This window comes from Micromys minutus, assembly GCF_963924665.1.
Source record: "Micromys minutus genome assembly, chromosome: 1".
NCBI lineage: Eukaryota > Metazoa > Chordata > Mammalia > Rodentia > Muridae > Micromys > Micromys minutus.
The window spans coordinates 176,283,623-176,305,249 of NC_137969.1; the positions used below are offsets into that span (position 1 = coordinate 176,283,623).

The following is a 21,627-nucleotide window of genomic DNA, read 5'->3' on the forward strand; positions in this document are numbered from 1 at the left end:
ACTTTTCTGGAAGAACAGGAGGAAGAATTGTAGGTCCCATAGGGGATAGGAACTCCACAGGAAGACCAACAGAGTCAACTCACCTGGAACTTTGGGGCTCAGACTTTAAACCACCAACCAAAGAACATCTATGGGCTGGACCTAGGCCTCTCCACTTATATGTAGCAGATGTGCAGCTTGACCTACTACGTGTGGGTCCTGAACAACTGGAATGGAGGCTCTCCCAAAAGCTGTTGCCTAAAAGTGAGATATGTTCTACTAGTTGGGCTGCCTTGTCTGGGCTCAGTGGGAGAGGAAGCACCTAGCTTCACAGAGACTTGAAGTGCCAGGGTGGGAGAGATACCTGGAGGGCCCCATTGCTCAGAGAAGGGGAGGGGATATGGAGGAATGATTGTGGGAGGGAGTGATTAGGAGGGGGCAGTGAGCAGGATGTAAAGTGAATAAGTAAAATAAATTAAATTAAATTTAAAAAGAAGCTGGTTTTATATTTTGTGTCAGCATTTTATTCGGTGCTGAATTGTTTAAACACACTTTTGAACATTCCCTAAGGATCTAGCACTTTCTCTGATCTGCTTTGTAATTAAACTTTTACAAAAGACAATCAGAAGTTATTGTGGAGTTGCTAGCACCTTTGTGTACTAGTGATGGGACTGTTAATGGGAAACCAAATGAACAGGTCTTGGAAACCTAAAAATAAAACTGCTGTAGGGCCCAGAAACTCCCCTACCGCATTTTAAATTCAACAGAATTGAAGACAAGGATTCAGAATTTGTAAAATACATGTTTGTACACCCAGGATCATTGGAGCATTGCTCATGATAGTCTGAAGGAGGAAACAGCTCATATATACAGTACACATGCACATGTGCTCACAAGTACACACTCGTGTGTATACAGATACATGGACACATACAAAGCAGACTACTTGGCTTTAGGAAAGAAATTCAGACAGGAACTACCACACAGATGAACCATGGGAGATAACTGTCACCAGAGAGTTCTGGTTTGGGACAAAGGCATTCTGGCTTTGGGTGATGGCTCTACAGTACTGTGCCTAACGCTGCTGCCCTGAGAACGGTCCTATGGCTTTCTACCCAGTTGACAAAAGCTTTTCCATTCTCAGTCACTCGGCTCCAAGCTTCCTTCCCTACCTCCAGCTCTACAGCCCACAGCCAAGGATATGTGGCTCATGGCCAAGATTACTTAAAGCAGCTTTGACACAGTCAACCATGTCCTTGTTCCTGGAATACTTTCCCCCACAATGGTCCTGGCACTATACTCTCCTGACCCTTCCACTCCCCCTGAAGTTTTTAGAGCCCTCAGCTGGTCTTCTAACTCCTCACTATTGAGGCAGCCCCTGGCATAGCTGCCACATCGTGCCCATTCAGTGTGCTTCTAGGCCCGTATAGTCTGATCCAACTTTAGAATTCTAAATGTCACCTGCAGCTGATGCTCTTATGTTCCGGGCTCCAGCTGGACTTTGTTCTTGGCCTTAAGAACTGTTCCCCTGATTAGCTTTTGTCATCAATCTTACCTCAGTTTCAAAAGTAAATCCCGCATGATCTCCCATGCTCCTCTGGCTCTGTAACAGCTGCTTGTGACCCAGCATTTCACCCAACACTGGGTCCTCTCACAGATCTTTCCCACCATCTGGACCATGGCTGCAGGCCCAGGAAACAGCCTTTTTCATCTGCATTTCTAAAATGCATTCTGAGAGGTCTGTGCCATCTTTTCTTTCTGCCCTCCCCTCTCACCATTGAAACCTAGATAAATGCTCTCATCCCCAAGATCAGACCTGCTCATGCCTTCCATTTACCCCATGACATCAACCATTCTGTTTGCTTCTGGTCTTCAGTTCACAGTGTCCAGAACTCATATCTTGCCAGTAACCTTTGTCCTGTTCCTTCCCCCCATCCAGGGTCTCTGTCCAGGAAGTACCTCAGAATGCTCTCACCTCGGCTGGTAGTGGAAAGAATGGCCAACCTCAGCGGGCTTCTGGAGGGTTTTCTTCACAGTAGTTTTCAGGAGACACTGTGTCAAGTGTTTCTTTTGTTCTTCTGATCATCTCTTGTCCTGGATTAAAAGTCGCAAATTCTTTGAAGTTTCTTTCATCAAAGAGAGAGAAAAGGTTCAATATGACCTTCTCCCTGTGCTGCACCGTCTACTAGAATGTGCAGGTTTCATGTAACAGCAACATGACTCAACATGCACATGGTCAAAGGGGAGTGTGAAGAGCATTTGCTGTGTGTTTAAGTGTGTTAGAAAAACCTTCAACCTTCAGGAGATGAAGGCCATGAACTCTGGGGCAGCAGATCAATCAGACCCATTTCTCCCATTTTTCTGGGTGTCTCTGATATGACACAGCAGGTAAAGATCACTGCCGTGAGCGAACAGATTTGTATTGATACAGATTTGAGTGGATTTAAGCAAGTAGACTGTCTCCTTCAGTGGGGCTTCTGCTGGGTGTTAGACATAGATAGAACATAAAAATATCCTCTCTTCTGTCAGCAGAGTTTTTACTATAGGTTTAAAGTTCTTTCCCTGCTTGAGTTTCTGCCCTGACTTCCTTCAGTGAAGGACAGTCAACTGTAAATATAAGACAAAATAAATCCCTCCCTTCCCAAGTTGCTTTTGATCATGATGTTTTTTTTATCACAATAGAAACCCTAAGTTGGGTGAAACAAGGCATGCTTAAAAGTTTTCCAATCCTTGCTTATCACACATTGGGTTAAATATTGTCTTTAGACTATCAATCAGGATATAGGATTGTCAACTTGATACTAGCTAGAGTCATTTTGGAAGAGGGAACCTAAATTGAGAAAAAGCCCCATTAAATTGACTTGTGGGAAAGCTTGGGGGAGCATTTATTTATGTGGGAGGGCTCAGACTACCATGGGTGGTGCCACCATAGGCTGGTGGTCCTGAGTTCTATAAAAAGCAGGCCGAGCAAGCTGTGATGAAAAGCTCGTACACAGCACTCCTTCATGTCCTCGGCTTCAGTTCCTGCCTCCAGGTTCTTGCCCTGCTTGAGTTTCTGCACGGTTTCATGAAAATATTAGATGAAATAAACCCCTTCCATCCCAAGTTGCTTTTGATCATGATGTTTTTGTCACAACAAAACCCTAACTAAGATGGTGGCTATGGACTATGGAAGGCTCTTCAGGATGAAGTCAGTCCTGTGCCAAGGTTGAGCAGCAGCAGACCTGTGTAGCTGTGACTGGGTATAACACAGTGGGAGGCTCCCCCACCCCCATCACCTCCCTGCCCTACCACAGCCAGCACCTCGCTGTGGAAGTACAAGGGTTTAGGGTATCTAGCTTGAGAGCCTCTCACATGCACCCTGAACCATGAACTCAGCCTAGGGTTGGGCTGCACCTACTGGAAAGTAGCCCAAGAAATGGAACTCATTAAACCCGTCAGGACTGCTTTCCAGAACATTCCGTTCCTCCTAAGAAAACTTCTCAGAAGTAGTTTGCCTTTGACTGGCATCTTGTGTGGGCACATTATGAAGGTGGGTGAAAGGAAGCATTGGAGTGTGTTCACAGGGCATTCCTGGGCCTCTGTGTCCTTCGTGTCTGTCTCTCACTATTCTCAGGACAGACACATGGGTTCATCTCCACCAGGGGCTGAGGAACTTGAGAGAAGTTGCTCACTTGGCAGACCTGCTGCAGGGATGCCCTGGTCTGAACACAGATGCCCACAGCTCAGGTGTTTCGTCAGTAGTATTGTTCGATGCCCGGGCAGGGGGTCTATGATGGAGGGCCACCAAGTCTGGGCTGTCACCCTGTACTCATGGGTTGTCAGCAGTAGTGGGGGCGGGCTCAGCTGTGCACTGACTTAGGAACAGTCTGAGAACTCCATTAATCTAGAGACATCTACTTTCATAAAGCCAGGGAGTAGGAAGCAGAGTTAAAATTTATCCAAAGACATTTTTTTTAAAAAATATATATGAGCTGCTATGTGTGGGTTTTGGGAATTGAGCCTCATTCCTCTGGAAGAGCAGCCAGTGCTATTAACTGGATGAGCTATGGAGAACTTAGCCAGTGCTTTGAACCACTGAGTCCCCTCTCAACCTTAGGTATGGCGATGTTAGGAAGAGAAATTCTGTGGAAGAAAGTCACATGACAGAGAACTGGTCAGGATTAAGTGGCTCCAGAGTAGCCATGTGCAAGGACCTATTCTCCTGCAAAGGACACCTCAGACTGAGTCCTGCTATTCCTGGCATGAGATTGCTGGATTATAGCTCATGAATTAAAACCCCAGGTCACAAGTATTGCAGGAAAGATATATATATATATATATATATATATATATTACTTTTGTTTTTGAGATTGGCCAAAAGAAAAAAAAATCCATCTATAAGACCATACCTGTGGGTCACATAGGATTAGGCCTTAACTTGGCTACATTACTATTTTAACAATCTTTATAGCAAATTCTCTTAAGTGTGCTGAGCTGGAGGGAGGGAGGGAGGGAGGGAGGGAAAGAGCGAGACAGAGACAAAGAGACAGAGAGAGAAGAGAGGGGAGGAGGGAAGGGGAGAGAGAGAGAGAGAGAGAGAGAGAGAGAGAGAGAGAGAGAGAGAGAGAGAGAGAGAGAGAGAGAGAGTTCAGTCAGACTGTAGCATAGAGTTTTTTTTTTTTTTCCTTTTTATGTATCCATATTTTTTTTTAGGTCAAAGATGAAGATCAAAGCTTGCATCGGCCATGAGAGCAGCTGGAGGCCTGGCTAAGCTCTGCCCATCCAATGCCCTCAGATCTCACTTTTACCATTTTTAATTTATTTCCTCAGAGCTGTGTGGTGATCGCTGCTCATCCTGACATCACAGGGGTCTGGAATGAACAGGTTGAAATGCTGAGCTGATCTCTCCACGAAACCCGAAGGGAGGAGATAAGTAACTTTTACAAAATTCTTGTCAAAGTATAAAGCAAATGATGAAAGATAGTAAGTTGAGGCAAGGGTTCATTGAGCCTGAACCACGCATGTGCAGACCTTCAGCAGCCCACGAGACACATCGTGCTCCGAGGCAGCCTAGAAAGACCAGTGTGAGGACAGAGCTGGGAGTGGTTTGCAGGTGGTGGATGCTGTCAAGTTCATTTCTATTCTGTTTGTGGGCTGCTTCCTTTACTCACTTTTAAGGGAACTATCTGAATCACTCAAAAGTGCCTGTGAGATTTCTCTCCCTTCCCTCTTTCTTTGTTGGAACTGTGATTCAGTCCTCTGATCCCATCTTCCAGATGCTAATCCCAAGGCCCAATATTTTGGGGGTTTCTGAATTTGTATTGAACAACACATAAGTCACTGTGGTTCTCAGTTTTCCCATCCTTAAAATGGGGATAACAACACCGCATTACAGTGCAGCAGGTGATGATGAGCCATGGGGTATTCACACACTGAGCACTTCTGAGCACACGCATGTGAACATGCGTGCAAGCTGCAGTGAATGTTAAAATCTAATTTTCTCCCCTTTCAGCCCACCTCCTTCATTATTCCTGTCATTTCTGGCATTGTATAGATAGAATGCAGATGATTTAGGAGAAGAAACCTTTCTAAGTTCCCCGTATTCTTCTGTAAGTGGGAGTGGAGGCCAGGAAGCAGGAGAAACAATGTTGAAAGTTAGGCACACACCTCATCTCTCTTCAGGGAGCTCAGCACTTGATTTTAACACAGGAAAAGGCTCTGGCTGTGGGAGAGGCAGTGGCTGTGGAAGGGTGGCCAGGACAGAGACTGGGCAATGTTCTCCAGGAGGGTGGCTTTGAGATTCTGCATTTAGCTGAGCTCTACAGTCTTTATCTCTTAGGGAGAGGTGGAAATCTTGTACAAGAAAGGAACACTCCTATCCCCATGTTAGCATTTCCTGGGAGCTGCTGTCCCCAGTGGCTGTTAGGTCACAACAGCACACTTGACTAGAGTCCAGGTATGACACTCCTCAGGCACTGCTTCTGGTCTACATTAGGGTGGAGTCCTCATTTATGTGCTGTGACATACACATTTTGAAGACTCAGGATCTATAAAGGTTCAACACACCAGAACATAGAAAAATGTTGTTATTTGTATAAGAAATGTTCATAGAATATAACTCCTTTCTAAGAAATTATTAGCCTCCTCACAGCCTTGTAGGAGAAAGCTAGTACTTTCCTACACACCTGGAATTTGATTTGATTGACACTATTCCTAGCATGGCCCAAGCTACTTGAAGAAGGCCTTTGTGATTGTTAGGCGTTGTGACTCCTGAAGGTTCTAATCTCCTGGTCTTAAACAGCTTCCTGCTAAAGGTAGAATGATGCTGATTCTGGGTATTTTAAAGCTGAAATAGGAGAGTATAGAGAGGCATTCAGTGACAGAGGCCTATTTAAGTTCCATTTAGGAAAGGGGCTCTTCCTCAAGCTTAGAGACTAAGAAAAATTGGATCATATTAAGTTCATTTGCACATGTTGGACAGACAGGCAGACTCATCTCTTTGGGTGTTGGCTTCAGGGCTTGTGATGAGCAGATGTAAAGGCATCACAAGGTCATATAGTTCAAGCAGGAAGACTCATGTGAGTGGCTCTAATTGGTTGGGGTTCAAGGTGACTCATGATTGCAAGATCAAGGATAAGGTTTGGCATCCTCATGAGAAGCATAGCAGATGCTGTGGACCTCCTCTGCGGTGAGGATGCTGAACCGCTAGGTTTCATTTCCAGGCTTCTCAGAACAACACGGTGGTGATTCATGTTGAAATAGATGCCCTGCCTTGGCACTTCTTAGTGGTTTTCTGACCTTTCCCAGAGGGAGTTGGTAACTTGCTAGGAGTGCAGTCTTTACATAGGCAAAAGCTGCATTCTCTCTCTCTCTCTCTCTCTCTCTCTCTCTCTCTCTCTCTCTCGATTCTTGTCTCTCTCTCTCTCTCTCTCTCTCTCTCTCTCGATTCTTCTCTCTCTCTCTCTCTCTCTCTCTCTCTCTCTCTCGATTCTTGTGTCTGTCTCTCTCTCTCTCTCTCTCTCTCTCTCTCTCTCTCTCTCTCTCTCTCTCTCGATTCTTGTGTCTGTATTTCTTTTGGTGGATGTGTGCACAGGAGTGACGGTAAGGAGGCCAGAAGAGGGCATCTGATCTCCTGGAGCTGAAGCCGCAGGCAATTGGTCATGACCCCAGAGCTGTGGGTTCTGGAATCTGAACTTGAACCCTACAGAAGAGTAGTACACACTCTTAATTGCCGAGCCATGTGTCCAACCACAGTTGTTGGCTTTCTAATTGACACTCCAGCAGATAGCCTCTCTCTCCTGTAAATCCATAGTTCAGGTTTCCCCAGAATTGTCCATCTTAACCCCTTAAGTAACAAATGATCTTCAAGAGCCACAGAGCAGTCTTCCTGCTTACAATCCTTGGACATCCATACCTGTGGCAAGGATGATGGCCAAACCTATGGCAATCCTACACAGTTTCTGGTCTCAGGTTCTGATGGAAGTGAGCCTTTTTGCTAGTGGGATGTAGATACATGCCCCTTCTTTGACTCTGTAATGATCTGCATGGAATCTGCTGATGTCATAGACAAGGAAAACATAAATGAACAGTTGGGAAGAGAGGAACTGTGAGTAGCTGTCTGTACATTCCATTTGGGGCCATTTGTCCAAGCAGGAAGTTATTCTTCACGACCACCATTGCCATGTGCATGGTTCTCCTTAGAGTTTAAGGTCAAATCATGTTCAAAAGGTTTACAACTTTAAATGCTGCATGGCTGCTCCAGCATTGGACACACAGCTTTCTATCTAAACACTTAGGTAACGCAGCAAGGCTAGAACAAACTACCTACATTAGCTTAAACTCAGGAGGTAGTCCTGTGAGACAACGTCTAAGCTGGGTTAAAACATTAACCCTGTTTAAGTTAGCTCTTTGAGAATTGTTTTGTTTTGAAAATTGATAATAGTTTCTTAGGTTCCTGTATAAAGGGATAGCTTAGCAGCTGGGACCCCTGCAAACACACACACACACACACACACACACACACACACACACACTACACACACCTCTATCCAAACAAAGCACCCCTTCCTAGAATCTCTCCACTATCATACTCACTTGATTAATTAATTTATTTATCCAAGCACATGCTCACCCACACCCTGGAGCTAACATCATATACCATTCAAGCCTAGACTGATTTGGGGTATGTTCACAGTAAGGAAAACTATGTCATAAACTGAACTTTTAGGGAAGAGGAATTCCTCTATGTACCATCTTATGCCTATGCATGACTGGCCATGCACATTATTAAAATTAGATGCATCTTAGGAAAGCCTGTGAGTAGAGAATAAAGGCTCGCATAACCTGCCAATCAAAACAGAAAACATTCATGCTCCTGCTTCTAGTGATCAACCCCCAGGAGCCATGGAAAGAAGCCCTAAGAAATAGTCCAGAGATCTTGAGCAAATCTCACTCAGGGCCTGCAGCCCTTTTGCAGAATATCCCCTCGATTTTCACTTTACCTTTGAATAAACTCTTTTGCTACTTTGCTATTTGTGTGTCCTTTTAAATTCTTTGAACTAGACATTAAAAATGGGAGATACTGAGACCGTACAGTGATCACTGGTTACCGTTTCTTCACACAAGAGACTCGGTGTTTCAACCCCTATGATGACGATGCTACAATACTGTGTCATGTGATAACAAGTCCGAAAACGCAGCCTGTGTTCAAGGTATACAGCTATTCTGTGGAAATAATGGGATAAACAGGGTTTTCATTGGGAAACTATTTTTTCATGTTATTAGATAACATAAAGAACAGATTTTCTTTCTTCTTATTTTTTTCTTCCGAGTATTTGTCAAAGCAGAATGAAATAAGAAGACAGATGACGCATGTTCCTAAAAAGAAATCAACATCTATTGTGTTAGCCCTGTGTCTATGAAATACACAAACAATTGAGGTAAATGCCCTTTTCATTTCTTAAGGCAGGGCCTCTCTAAATGGCCAAGGCTGGCTTCAAATGTGTGATCCTCCTACTTCAGCATCCTGAGTCCTGGGATTAACAGCCCCGCCATGCATGGCTTCAAAATTAATCTTTTAAGAAGCCAGGAGAAAATATTTCTTTAAGTCTAATAGAACAATGAATATCCAACACGGTCCAAGACTTCTCATGGACCAAGTCGTAGCCTGTTTAGCATACATGAATTTATTTTCAAGGTTCAGTGTGTCAGCACAGTATTTGCAGAGTGGTATACACACCGACATAAGCGGCCTCACCAGATGTACAAGTCTCAGGGATGCTCCAGGGAAGCCATCGAATAGCGGCTGAAATGGGCAGCAGGGGAAAGGAGCTAGCAAGGGAGTTTTCCACAAGTTGGGATATTTGGACCAGAAAGTGAGCACATGCAGAAAGGACAGTTGGTGCAGGAGGAGGATGGGCTATGAGATTGTATGAGGAACCTAAGGACCTGACTCTCCACCTGTGGCTAATCCCTATGGCTTTCATTAACATCCCAGCAAGGGGCTTTTGGATCACAGAAGGGCATAGCCATGGCAGTCTGTATTTTCCCCCTCTCCAGATCACTGCTCTCTCTTGCCCCACTTGGCTGGCTGGGCATGCCCTCTCCAGGTATCCCGGGCACTGGCATTATTTCTCCTCATCAATACCTATTCTCCCTGCAGACCTTATTGGACCATAGGTGGGGTCAGAGGTCGTCCTCTCTGATTCCCCTCAGTGGTATGAATACAGCCGCCCAGGAAACCCTTTGTAAGAGGAAGAAGAAGCCCACATTTGGAAACCAAGGGTAATGCATATGCTGATAGATCTCCAGGCACATAGTTTTAGGCAAATCTGCCTGGTCATTCTGTGGTGTGGAGGCTTCTGGGAGACTCCAAGGTGAAGGAATCTAGCTGGGATCTAGGGAAGGGATTCACAGAAACAGACAATAGAAGCAGATCAGATCCAAGGTTTCACACCTTTTACTGATATTTTTCTGGCTCTTCCACACTAGACACTGACCAGTTTAAAATAGCAGAGACAGCCACATGAGTTCCCTGCATCCAAAGTTTTAAGTTAATGGAGGGGTCCAGAGGAATTTATTATTCTCTTAGTGACTGTGCTAAAATAAGCCACCACTCTCTAGAGCTACAGTTCCACACCTACACTACCCTCTGGATACACTGATGTGGCATGTGAAGCCTTTGTTGTATGTTTTCTCCCCTGTGATGAAACACCCTGACAATAGAATCTTATGGGAGAAAGGGCTTATTTCCGTTCACTGTTCAGAGTTCACCATGACAGGGGAGGTAAGGGAGGAGGAGCCTGAAGTAGCTTGAAAGCTAAGCTCCCTTAAGGTGGGGAAGCTCCTCTGACACACATCCCTACTGACATGCTGCTGGGCTCAAACGCAGGTCCAACACAACGCTAGACTGAACCCTTTGAAACCAAAGTAATGACCTGACTTTGTGGGGTTTACATGTAGCATTTTATATGGCTATGCAAAAGTCACTACCCTTCTCTGCCTGTCCTGGAATTCTGGTAGGACCTATAAAGCTCTCCCAAACCAACCCACACAGAAAGCTTGTTTCTGTGTGCGGCCTCCTCCCTCCTGCCTCTGAAAGTTGAGCTGAAGAACTGCCACAAATCTACCTAAAAGGGATGTGTCTTCTCTCTCCGCGGTGTATGCCGAGCTTCAAACTTGCTCTGAATCCCGGTTTTAAATGAGCAATTTATCTCAAGAGAAACATTTTTCTTGGTGCTAAATATATGTTGTTTAAGTTTTCTAGCTGCTACTCTGGTGAAAATGTAAGAGTTAAGAACCAATAAAATATCCATCCGTCACCCAGCCAAATCCTGTGGAATCTATTTTGCCACTTCCAAATATGAAATATATGTATTTTTTAAAGCCAAGTGTTCACTAAAGCTGTCTCCACTGCCTCCCCATGCACTGTTCTTTTAATATTGCTGTCATACTGCCAAAGCTGTTGGGGGATTTATTTTTAAATTTAGAGATATGAATTTGGCTTTCCACTCACTTTCACAACCATTTAAGTTTCTTCAGCTTTTGGAAGGATGCTGTTCTGTCAAGAGATGCGGTTTTTCTGTTAGATGTTTGCACTGTTGGATTAGTCAGGGTTCTCTAGAGGGATAGAAGCAATAGAAGGCGTATGTATTACAAATGGGACTTACTATCTTGACTTATACAAGGGCTGGGTAGGTCAACCACGACCATCTGCATGTTGGAGAGGCTGAGAACCCAGTAGCTACTCAGTCCAGACTCCCATGAGTCTCACGCCTCAACAGTCCTAATCGGCTCCTGGAGGACTGGAAGATTCTAGAGGGTCACTGGTGTTCAGTCCAGGGGGAAATGCTGAGGAAAATGGGTTTTGATGTTAGCAGATGCTGCTAGCCACAGTGCAGAAATGATTCCTCAGAGCTTCCTGTCAGGATTAAGGGTCCAAGTAGGTTTCATTTGGTTTGTCCTTCTCTGTGTTGCCAACCTTTGTTGACTGGAGACAAATGTTTCCTCCCCGATCCAGACTTGGACTTAGCTGCAGATAGACTAGAAGTGCTCTGGGAAATGAGGCCTATTGTTCTTCTTCAAGGTTATCTGGCTCCCTAGTCCCGTGTATAATAGTGGAAGATGTAACAGAGAGGAGAGGGGAAGTAGGAAGGGTAAGGTATGGCAGAGGGATGATGGAGTTCTCATAAAATCGACTTTAAATACAATTTTTTTAAAAGGAAATGAACTTACTTTGGGGTATGTGTGTGTGTGCCTGTGTAAGTATACATATATGCATTTAACTGTCAGCAGAGGCCAGAGAAAGTATAGGATAACTAGAACTGTAGTTACAGGCAGTTGTGTACTGGGAACTGAAGGCTGGTTCTTTGGAAGAGCTTTTAACCAGCAAGCCATGTCTGCAGACCCCATTTAAGAGTTTTGAAACACCATCTTCCTTTTTGAAGAGGGAAAAGGCTTCTACAGTAGCTGTAGACACACTCTATATTGATGACTCTGTTAAAAATCTGACCACAGGATGAATCACTGGTCCCAAACTCAGTGCTTTCACCCAGTCTAAGACGCTCTGCTGGTGCAGTGCCTTCCCGATCTCCATGCTTGGACCAGGATGTATATCCTGCATCCAACCTGTTCACTCTGTCAGCCAGACTTTACCCTGATAACCCCTATATCATATTCATCTTCCAAGCCAATTTCTGCTCACAGTTCCTATGCTCTGGCCAAGCCTGGTAAGTTCACTGTCCTATGCCTAAAGGACCTTGCCCTCATGCCAGTCCTCAGGTAGAGCCCAGGGCTCACACACAGTGCTTTGGTCCAGTCCAAGGAGCTGTGCTTGCTCCTTCCAAGATTCAAGTCTGGGTCAGAATGCACACCTTCTGCAACAATCTAGCTTGCCATGTCCATATCAGACAAAACCAACAAAAACATCCACACGCCTGGGTCTCACCTCAAATACACAACAGTGTTAAAGGTCAAAACAAATATGCCCCTTCCCCAATCTATCAGTCCTACAGAAATGACCTTCAGTGAAAATTACCTGAAAGAACTATCATAAATTTCATCAAAGGAGCTTAAAGAAAATGCACATAACTCAATGAACTTACAGAAAACGAACTTGAAGAGAAACAACCATAAGGCTGAATGAAATTATAAAAGCTACCCAGAAGCAGAAAACTAAATTCAATAAAGAGATAGAAACACTGAAGAGTACTCAAGCTGAAATGATGATATATAAAATAACTGAAGAACCCAATAAGAATCTCTGGAACGAGGATTAAATAGAAAACAGAATTTCAGGTTTTAACAGTAGAGATATTAGACCACACAAGCCAAAGCTATGAAAAAAAATCAGGAAAGAAACATACAAAAACTATGAGACACCATGAAGAAAAAAAAAAAACCTTCAAATTATAGGCATAGAAGAGAGAGAAGAATCCTAGGACAATGGCATAGACCATATCTTCAACAAAACAATAGGGAAAACTTGCCTGAATTTAAGGAAGATACACCCACACAGATATAAGAGGCACAGAGAACACCAAACAGACAAGAGCATAAAAGAAACTCCCCAAATCATATCATACATATGTATATATCATGTATACACATGTATATACATATCATATATGTATACAGAACATAGTATAAGTATGTGCTTACTTATACATAAGTATACAGAACAAAGAAAATATATTGAAAGATGCAAGAGAAAAAAGTTACACATATAAAGGAAAACCAATCAGATGATTTTTCAACAGAAACTCTGGAAGTCTGAAGAGCCTTAGAGCAAAGCACACTAAGTCTTCAGAATTAGGCTATAGCAACTGAACCATAACAACTAGAACTAGCCATGGCAGTTGAAGGAGATGGAAGAGACTTCATGCTTCAGATAGGCTAAAAAGTTCTGGTTCACCAAAACAACCCTATGAAGAAAACTGGAAAGGAGCAGAGGTGGGGGTGGGAGGCAGGTGGTAGGTTGGGGTGGGGGGAGAGGGAGAATATAAGCAGGCCAAGATACCTAGAAGGCAAGCTCAGGAAGTTTAAGCACTGAAACTGTGTGTCAGAACAAGTATCAGAACTCAAGGATCGTGGCAAGTTATTAATTGAATGGTCAAATATCCAAACAACAGTTAAAATCAATACTAAAGAAGACTCTGAGTGACTTGCCAGAATTTTCAAGATATACTCGGAGGTCACTAAGTTCAGATCACTAGAGGAAAGTAAATTCATGTATATCTTTAAAAGTCTGTCTCTAAGTCATGTCTGATAGCACAGGACTGTAATCTCAGCTGTTTGGGAAGTTGAGGTAAGAAGAGCATAATAGCCAACAAGGACTGCATAGTGAGTTCAAGGCCAACCTGGGAAAGTTGGTGGGGCTTGTGTTGAAGTAATTTTTGTCTAGGGTTTTTGCTCTACTCTAGCGTGTATAGCTCCCAAATAAAAGACATAGAAATGTGGTATTTTGATTAACAAGCTCTAAGCCTAGAATGGGCAGCTCTGGGCTATTCGAACCGACATCCCAGTCACAGGCCCCATGTTACTTGCTGTTTGAGTCTCACCTGACTTGCTCTGTTCATGTGTGTCTTCAGGATGAGCTTCTCTTGGTGTCTTAGTCAGGGTTTCTATTCCTGCACAAAATATCATGACCAAGAAGCAAGTTGGGGAGGAAGAGGGTTTATTCAGCTTACACTTCCATATGACTGTTCATCACCAGAGAAAGTCAGGACTGGAACTCAAGCAGGTCAGGATGCAGGAGCTGATGAAGAGGCCATGGAGGGATGTTACTTACTGGCTTGCTTCCCCTGGCTTGCTCAGCCTGCTTTCTTATAGAACCCATGTCTACCAGCCCAGGGATGGCACCACCTACAATGAGCTGGGCCCTCCCCCTTGATCACTAGTTGAGAACATGCCTTACAGCTGGATCTCATGGAGGCATTTCCTCAACTGAGGCTCCTTTTTCTGTGAAAACTCCAGCTTGTGTCAAGTTGATACAAAACCAGCCAGTATACTTGGCCACATGCTTATGGTCCATCCTGCCTTATGGCAGCCTCCTTCTTCACGCTCCGCTCCACTCTCCCTCTCCTCATGGTCTCCTTTGAAACCTCCTACTCCATCCCAGGTTCTGTCTTCCTGTCCAGTCATAGGGTCCAGCCTTTTAGTAACCAATCAGGGACTATCGGGAAACATTTTTTACAAAACATTGGTTAATACAGTACCCCAAGATCAGGGTGCAGTCTGGCCAGGGGCACAGAACTTAGCTTCTGAATACACACAGTGCAGAAGGGTAACCCCAAAAGGCTTGTCTCAAAATAAGAAGCAAATGGAGAGCTGATGATCTGCTCAGGCGTAGAGTGTTTTTCTAGCATGTGCAAGGGCCTTGGGGCTCATCCTGAGTGTTTCCTACTCCCTGTAAAATTTCCAGTGTTAAAAACTATTTGCTAGGCATTCCGTTCTTACTAAAATTTAACCCCAATATGCTAAGCATCAGGGTCACCAAAAGTGTCAGGGGTTTCAAAAATAACTATGACACTTATATATTTATTTCTTTTAAAAATCTAGCTTACAGTTTTTGAAGCCCCATTTTTATTCATTGGCTGGAGATCATAGTGTTACTGTGAAATTATGTCTCAACTAATTTTTTTTTATAAAAGATGGGGTTCTTTTCTTATTCGTGCTCCTATCAGATAGCATTGCTTACACCCCTTCTGGTGAAATACTTTGTTATCCTAGGCACCTAAAGTGAATTAGGAAGGCCTGGTTCCCTCGCTCGAGAAACGAAGGGTGCAGTGTAAAGAATGATTCGCATGCTGCATGGACATGTTCCTGAGATGCTGGGTGTGAAATACTGCGGAAGACATTCGGACATTATAACAACTGTATCTGCTGCTCCTGTTTTCTCTGGGGGCGGCTGCTGTCTTCCTATGGTGAGGATGAGGAGCACTTTGAGGAGGTGATGGGTTTGGGAGGGTCTTCTGAACTGGTGTGGGAGCTGCTTCTGGCTCCCCTTGGCTTGAACTCATTGCTGTCTTGGTTGATAGGTCCCTGTACAGAACACTCATGTTTGGTAAGAAAACCAATGTTTTTCTTAAGAGTTACAGTTGAATTGTCAGTGTATTGCCTTTTTCCTTTTTAAACCCAAAGAGGTGTTTGTAGGCTGCAGAAACCTCAGTCATGTGTGTATACATTTATGTTGTTTAAAATGATTATATGATTGTTTTCAGCAAAAATAACAATGCTTTCAAAAAGCCTTTGTCTATTATGTGGAACTTGTAAAGTAGAAATAAAATACCAATCAAAGCTGCTAAAAAAAAAAAAAAAAAAAAAAAGGGGTTCCTTGGGATTCTTGTTTTTTTCCCCTTGGTAACAGGATCCAATCATGTCTAAAATCTAAGATGCTATGCATGAGCTACTCAAACCCATTCTGAAGGCAAGACACACGGAAGGCTTGGAGTGCTACCTCATGACACATACAATAAATTTCTTTTAACCTCATTTTTTTTCTCTTTGCCTCTTAGGGTCACTGGTATTTCTAGTCTCCTTATAAAGGTTGTGAATAAAATATCAAGATGAACAATGACCAAGTAACTTTAACCAATGCACATTATCTACTTGGAATAATATTCTACCCATATTTGAATTGTTAATTAAAAGACGGTTGATATTTTGGAATAAAATAATTTCCGAAATGAGACTCTTCCCCATTTACTCACACTTGGCCAGTAGAAAGCTTTCTGCCCTTAGTATTCAAACGAAGACATAACATGTATGAATGTTCGTGTTTATAATGAGAGATATCACACATGGATGCTCATGTTCATAAGATGAACACCCCTATCAGCTCAGAGTCTACGGGTTGCTTGGTAGAACTAAGACACCAAGTGGGAAGTAGTGGGCACTGAGGACACTGGCTTGGCTCATTGTAGTCTCACTGAGCCTCATAAGCCTCAGTGTCTTCTTCCTGGTTGTGAGAGCCCAAGACAGAATACCTGTACCTCAGTGACCTGCGAGCTGCAAGACCCCACAAATGGCCTCTACAGAGATCACAGCCAGTTTTGATCATTTTCTAATAGAAATAGAGAATGAGATAGTCTTAAAAGTAGATAGATAACTCAAAAGAAAATAAACATCTGACCCAGGATCAGGTGCTCAGATCCTTGAGGTATCCTGTCCTGAGAATGGTTTGGATGAAAAGGGTGAAGGGTTGAGCACCTGGAGAAGCCTGGGCTTAAAATGGCCCACAGCCATTTCAGGCTGTAATACTTGGTGCCTGGGTAGTGTATAGAAGGCACTGAGCATCTGGCTATTTTTAAAATGTGCATCCTCCAGAAAGAGCTGTGTATTCACAAGGCATGTGAAAATAAACTTTAGGGTTTAATCGTCTGGGGAAACGTTGTCACCTTCTCTGGTATCCAGTAAGTTCCATATTGAATACTGAGCTTTTTCATAGAAACAAATGAAAAATTTCCCCATTTCCTCAACTCTAGTCCAGAACACCTTCCAATTTTGAGTTTGTTTCATTTTTTGTTTTGTTTTTTTAATAAAGAAAAATCTGTTTAATTTGAAGATCAGTGTATATATCCCCAAAGAGGATCTGGATAGAGAGGTTTTCATTCTCTCTTTTTCCCCTCTGAGTGTTCACAGAACTCTTCACCTCCTGTTGCTACAGTCAGCTAACAGGAAGTCTGAGTAGAAACATGAGAACCAAGCTCCACATAGACAGTCTAGGGTAGAACAGGAGGACCACTCCATTCCTGCTAGAGTCTGAGGTGAACCCCAAGTGTTCAGAGGGACGTCATGTATAACACATATTCTACATATATGATGGAGAAACACTGTAAGAAGGAGGCTGCAATTTCAACAACAGAAGCACAAACTATGTGTGATAGGCTAAAACTATATCCTTCCTCCCAGCTAAACATGGATGGATGTTAGTCAATGAGCTATGGCTGATTGCCAAGCCCTTCATTGCTTCAAGATCCAAAGGATAGCTAGCCCCCAAATGGTGTTTCTCTCTGCTTTTCACAGGGCCCCTGTGTTTCCTTAGGTGGCTATGCTCTGAAGTCAGATGGTTGGTGTCACCCTTTTCTAGAAGCCTTGACAGCTGAGAATATGGTCACATCTTTTCCTAACCACAGCCTGAATTTCTGAAAGGAAACTCAAGAATTCCATTAAATTGTTTTTAATAAGAAAAATAGAAAAGTCACAGATTAGAAGTTATAAACAATATGAAAGACAAGGAAACCAAAGCATGTGCTATATTTGATTAATTAGGAAAAAATAGAATTCACATTTAAATGATATATAATTTAATTGCATAATAAACATGTAAGCATTTAATATAAAACTAAATAATTCAAATTCCCTCATCTCTCTATTCATTTATCACCCTATTCATCTCACAACCCAAATGCCAGTCCCACCCATGACAAAGGGAGAGTTTGGTAACTGCAGGCATGTAGGGAGCCCATTTCTCCTAAGAAAGAAGACATGGTGGCTTCTGACTCTCCTACTTGGAACTTTGCAAAAATAAAATTTGGATTTCAAGAATGCAAGCAGTAGACTGTGGTATTACATCACTGGCTGTTTGAGACAGGCTGGGATGGGATGGTGTCAGAGGACCCTGAGTTCCTACCACCTCCGTGCCTGGTCAGATTGATACCCCATTGTCAGATTCAACAGTCTGACCCATCTGTGAAACTAGTGATGTCTTTATTGGTATCACAACTATAGGCTCATTATAAAACCACACAAAGTTGCAACATTGTGCAGGAAAGGTTTGTTTCTTAAGAAAATAATTTAATTGCCTGCAGCACTCTACAGACTTGTTTTAGCTGCTGCACATGTATCTTCTTGCCATGCTCTGGCTGTCCATGAACACAGGGTCCAGGGAGGCCACCTTGGCAGCAATGAAGGAGTGGATGCAATGAAGGACCGCTGTCAAATCCTGGAACTCCAGCTCCTGAGGGGAAACAAGACAGGACTGTGGTCACTAGGAAGATGCTGTAAGGCAACTTTCAGAAAACTCGGTTCTTTGTGTACTGTAAGACTTGTTCTCCAAGTAAGTACAAGTACATAGTAAAACAGGTACTTTAATATAAAATAAAGGCAATGCAGTACAATCAACATCTATTCACAAAGATGGCTATACTGTTGTTTGTATTGGTACTCAGACAATATAGGCTGGGTTTCCTTAATCTCTATACAGGGTGAGATGTGTACCCTTTATTCAGCATTCCTCCTTAGTTTGTAATAGGTCTTAGCCCTGAAGATCAGAGTCACTGGCTGTCTTCACCACAGGCAAAAATGCCAGGGCTATCGATGACGCTGGCATCAGAATCCTGTGGTGGTGGGGCTGGCTGTTTGCTTACCCTGGTTGCATGTATATATTCTTCCATGTGTGGCTTGTAATGAGCATTTTTAGAAGGGTAACCAGAGTCCTGCTGTGTGGACAGCACATAGAGGGAGAGACATTGGTTCCTCCACATCCAGTTGTCATGTCAACAAAAGAAAGAAATGATGCTCAAGAATAAGGTTCTTTAGCTTGTGGTGCTCTCGTTAAATTTATGGTTTAAAAAGCACCTTAAATTCATGGGTCCTTACTTCTCCACCTTACAGCTCTCAAAGACTAATGTTGAAGAATAAAACCTATGTTAGCTGTTATAATTATTTTAAAAGTCATAATAATAATAATAATAATAATAAAATAATAATTTTGTGAGTGCCACACATGTAGGGATCAGAGTACACTTGGTGGAGTTATTTCTCTTCTTCTACCATGACTTCTGAGATCAAATTCAGATGGGTTCTGAGCCATCTCACTGGTCTCTGAGTTTATTCACTCCTCTACATAATTACCCACACAAAGTTCCCAGTCCCAACCAACAAAATTGGCAATGAACCTGCAAGGCTACATACAAGTTGAAGTCCTCACGTGTCATGCTGTTATAGAGAAAAGCAATCTTAGTGTATGGGGTACATGTCCACCCCGCCCTGCCATTCATCCAACAGATAGAAACGGTGATTTCAGTACATTACTCATATTTTTTTTTGGGGGGGTGATGTTGTTTGTTTGTTTTCTACTCTATGCTGTTTCAATATGGTGAATTTCCAATATGGGAAAGAACAGCACACTTCCTCTTAAGGTGACTGTTCATTCATTGACATCCCATTTACTAAATTTGAGCAACAATCTATCATATTCTAAAGTGCCGAGACAAGAGCACAGAGAAAGCACCATCATTTTCAGGAGAACAGTCTGCTCAGGCGTGTCAGTCCCTCAGTTCTACTCTTTGAAGCTGACCAGATGAAACCACTGGAATGGAAAGTCAGCACACCTGCCTTCAGGAAAGAAGGCAGCTCATCAGAGGTGCTAACATCCTTCTGGACACTGATGCTTGCACTAAGGTGCTTCTCTTCCTAAGAGAAGGATATCATACTGCAAATCGAGCTTCTAACTTCTTTTACAGAAGCCCCACCCTTATGCCTCTCTTGTCTTTAGTCCATTCCTTTCAGAAACTGCTCCTGTACTGGTGCTCAGGACCCTGAACCAACCAGAGTACCAGGGAAGGGTGACCCAGGAGAGGGGACAGGGGAATTCACTTTGAAATGACAAGGAAGTTGAGCTGCTGGTACATGGAAAGTGTGAGCCAGATGGAAAATGAATCCCACAAAGTCATTCCAGGCCAGAGTGGGAGAGAGAGAAGGAGGGAGAGGAAGTGAGGGGGACGGGGAGGGGAAGAGGGAGAGGGAAGGAGAGGGAAGGAGAGGAGAAGGGAGGGAGGGAGCAAGAGAGGGAAGGGGGGAGAGAGAGAGACAGACAGAGACAGAGAGATAGAGAGAGACAGAGAGAGACCGAGAGACACACAGAGAGAGGACACAGGTATGGGGTTCCTTGCACTTAGAAGCTATGTTCTACCTTCTAATACCTGTGAACCAAAAGTTGTCTTTTCTTCTTGCCAATATAAGATCCTGCTTTGCATGCAGGTGAAGATTAACCTTGATTTTACCTGCATAAAAGAATTACTTTGTTTTTTTTTTTTTCTGTTTGTTTATTTTTTGTATAGGTAAAGAACAAGATGTTGCAGATCCTTGGGGTTTTCTTTATACTGCTAAAGGGATTTCATAGTGGAACTCTACACTTGCTACATGGGCACCCCATCCTAGTTGTATGTTGAATCTATGAGTTGAGTTACCTAGCTGCTTTTCTGGGTGTCAACTCATCCTTGTGTCTTTTTTGTACACCATGAGATGATAGTCAGGATGTTTTATCACTTATGATTTTTCTCCATAAGAGAGGAAGTCCAAAGAACATTCTTGAACAAGCACAACATTCTTGCAAGCTTACCAAAACTACTTCAATCTGTATATGTTCCTGATCATCATCACCTTCTCGGGGAGATAAGTGGAACGAAAAAGTCACAAACCCCACAGTATGATTCCACAGCTGTGATTTACGTACAAAGGCTGAAAATTGCTTTACAAATTTCTACAGTTCACTTAGTAACAGCCTGGCACTCTGGAAGAAGCAGCCAGATGGCTACTGGCATTGAGATACACATCTCAAAGCAGCCTTGGTATTTCCCGGCATGGTAATTTGAAGCCACATTGAAAAAAAAAAAAGGAAAAGACTATCTACCACAGAGTGTCACTACATGCAAAATCATAGCCAAGAGTTTCCTTATGCAGGAATTGAGTGTGAGCTTCTGAAGCAGGAATCAGTCTTGATCCAGATACAGAGCATCCTTCGTTTGGGCAAGGGTCAAGTCATGGTACCTGATGCTCTGCTTATATCTTAAGCAGACACTGCCAGCAGGGCCATCCTGAACTACCCCTTTGGAAGAGTTGTGAGCCAAAGACATGGTTGGGACAGGACATTCATAGTGATTCCAGTGTTGTCTCTGTGCCTGACACTCCCCACTGGCCCTTTAAACATTTGTCACAGGTGAGGGTAAGCTAAAAGTCCCACCCACTGAGATAGGGAATCTGTACACTCCAGTAGGAAGTCATACAGCAGGGATACAGCCACCTTTTCCAACTTTGCCTGAGGTATATATAATAAAGATAATTGTTTTTAAAACAAGTTTGGAGAAAAGCCAAGAAAGCCATATCTGTAAGTATAGACTGTCGCTGCCCCTTTCTCATGCCAGCTGAGCCGTCTAGTCTAGGAGT

The 21,627-nt window shown here is 43.2% G+C and overlaps 1 protein-coding gene across 3 annotated transcripts in view; it reads right to left on the reverse strand.

The window, feature by feature from the left end:
• Positions 1-18,286: 18,286 nt before the first annotated feature.
• The window catches only part of SNTG2 (syntrophin gamma 2), a gene marked incomplete at both ends in the record, with an annotated part of 203,545 nt that continues 200,204 nt past the window's right edge, over positions 18,287-21,627 (reverse strand). For all 3 annotated transcript variants that reach the window (XM_080910387.1, XM_080910389.1, XM_080910388.1), the window contains one exon: positions 18,287-18,418. In XM_080910387.1, the coding sequence (XP_080766513.1) occupies positions 18,287-18,418 (132 nt within the window). The remainder of the gene's footprint in view (positions 18,419-21,627) is intronic.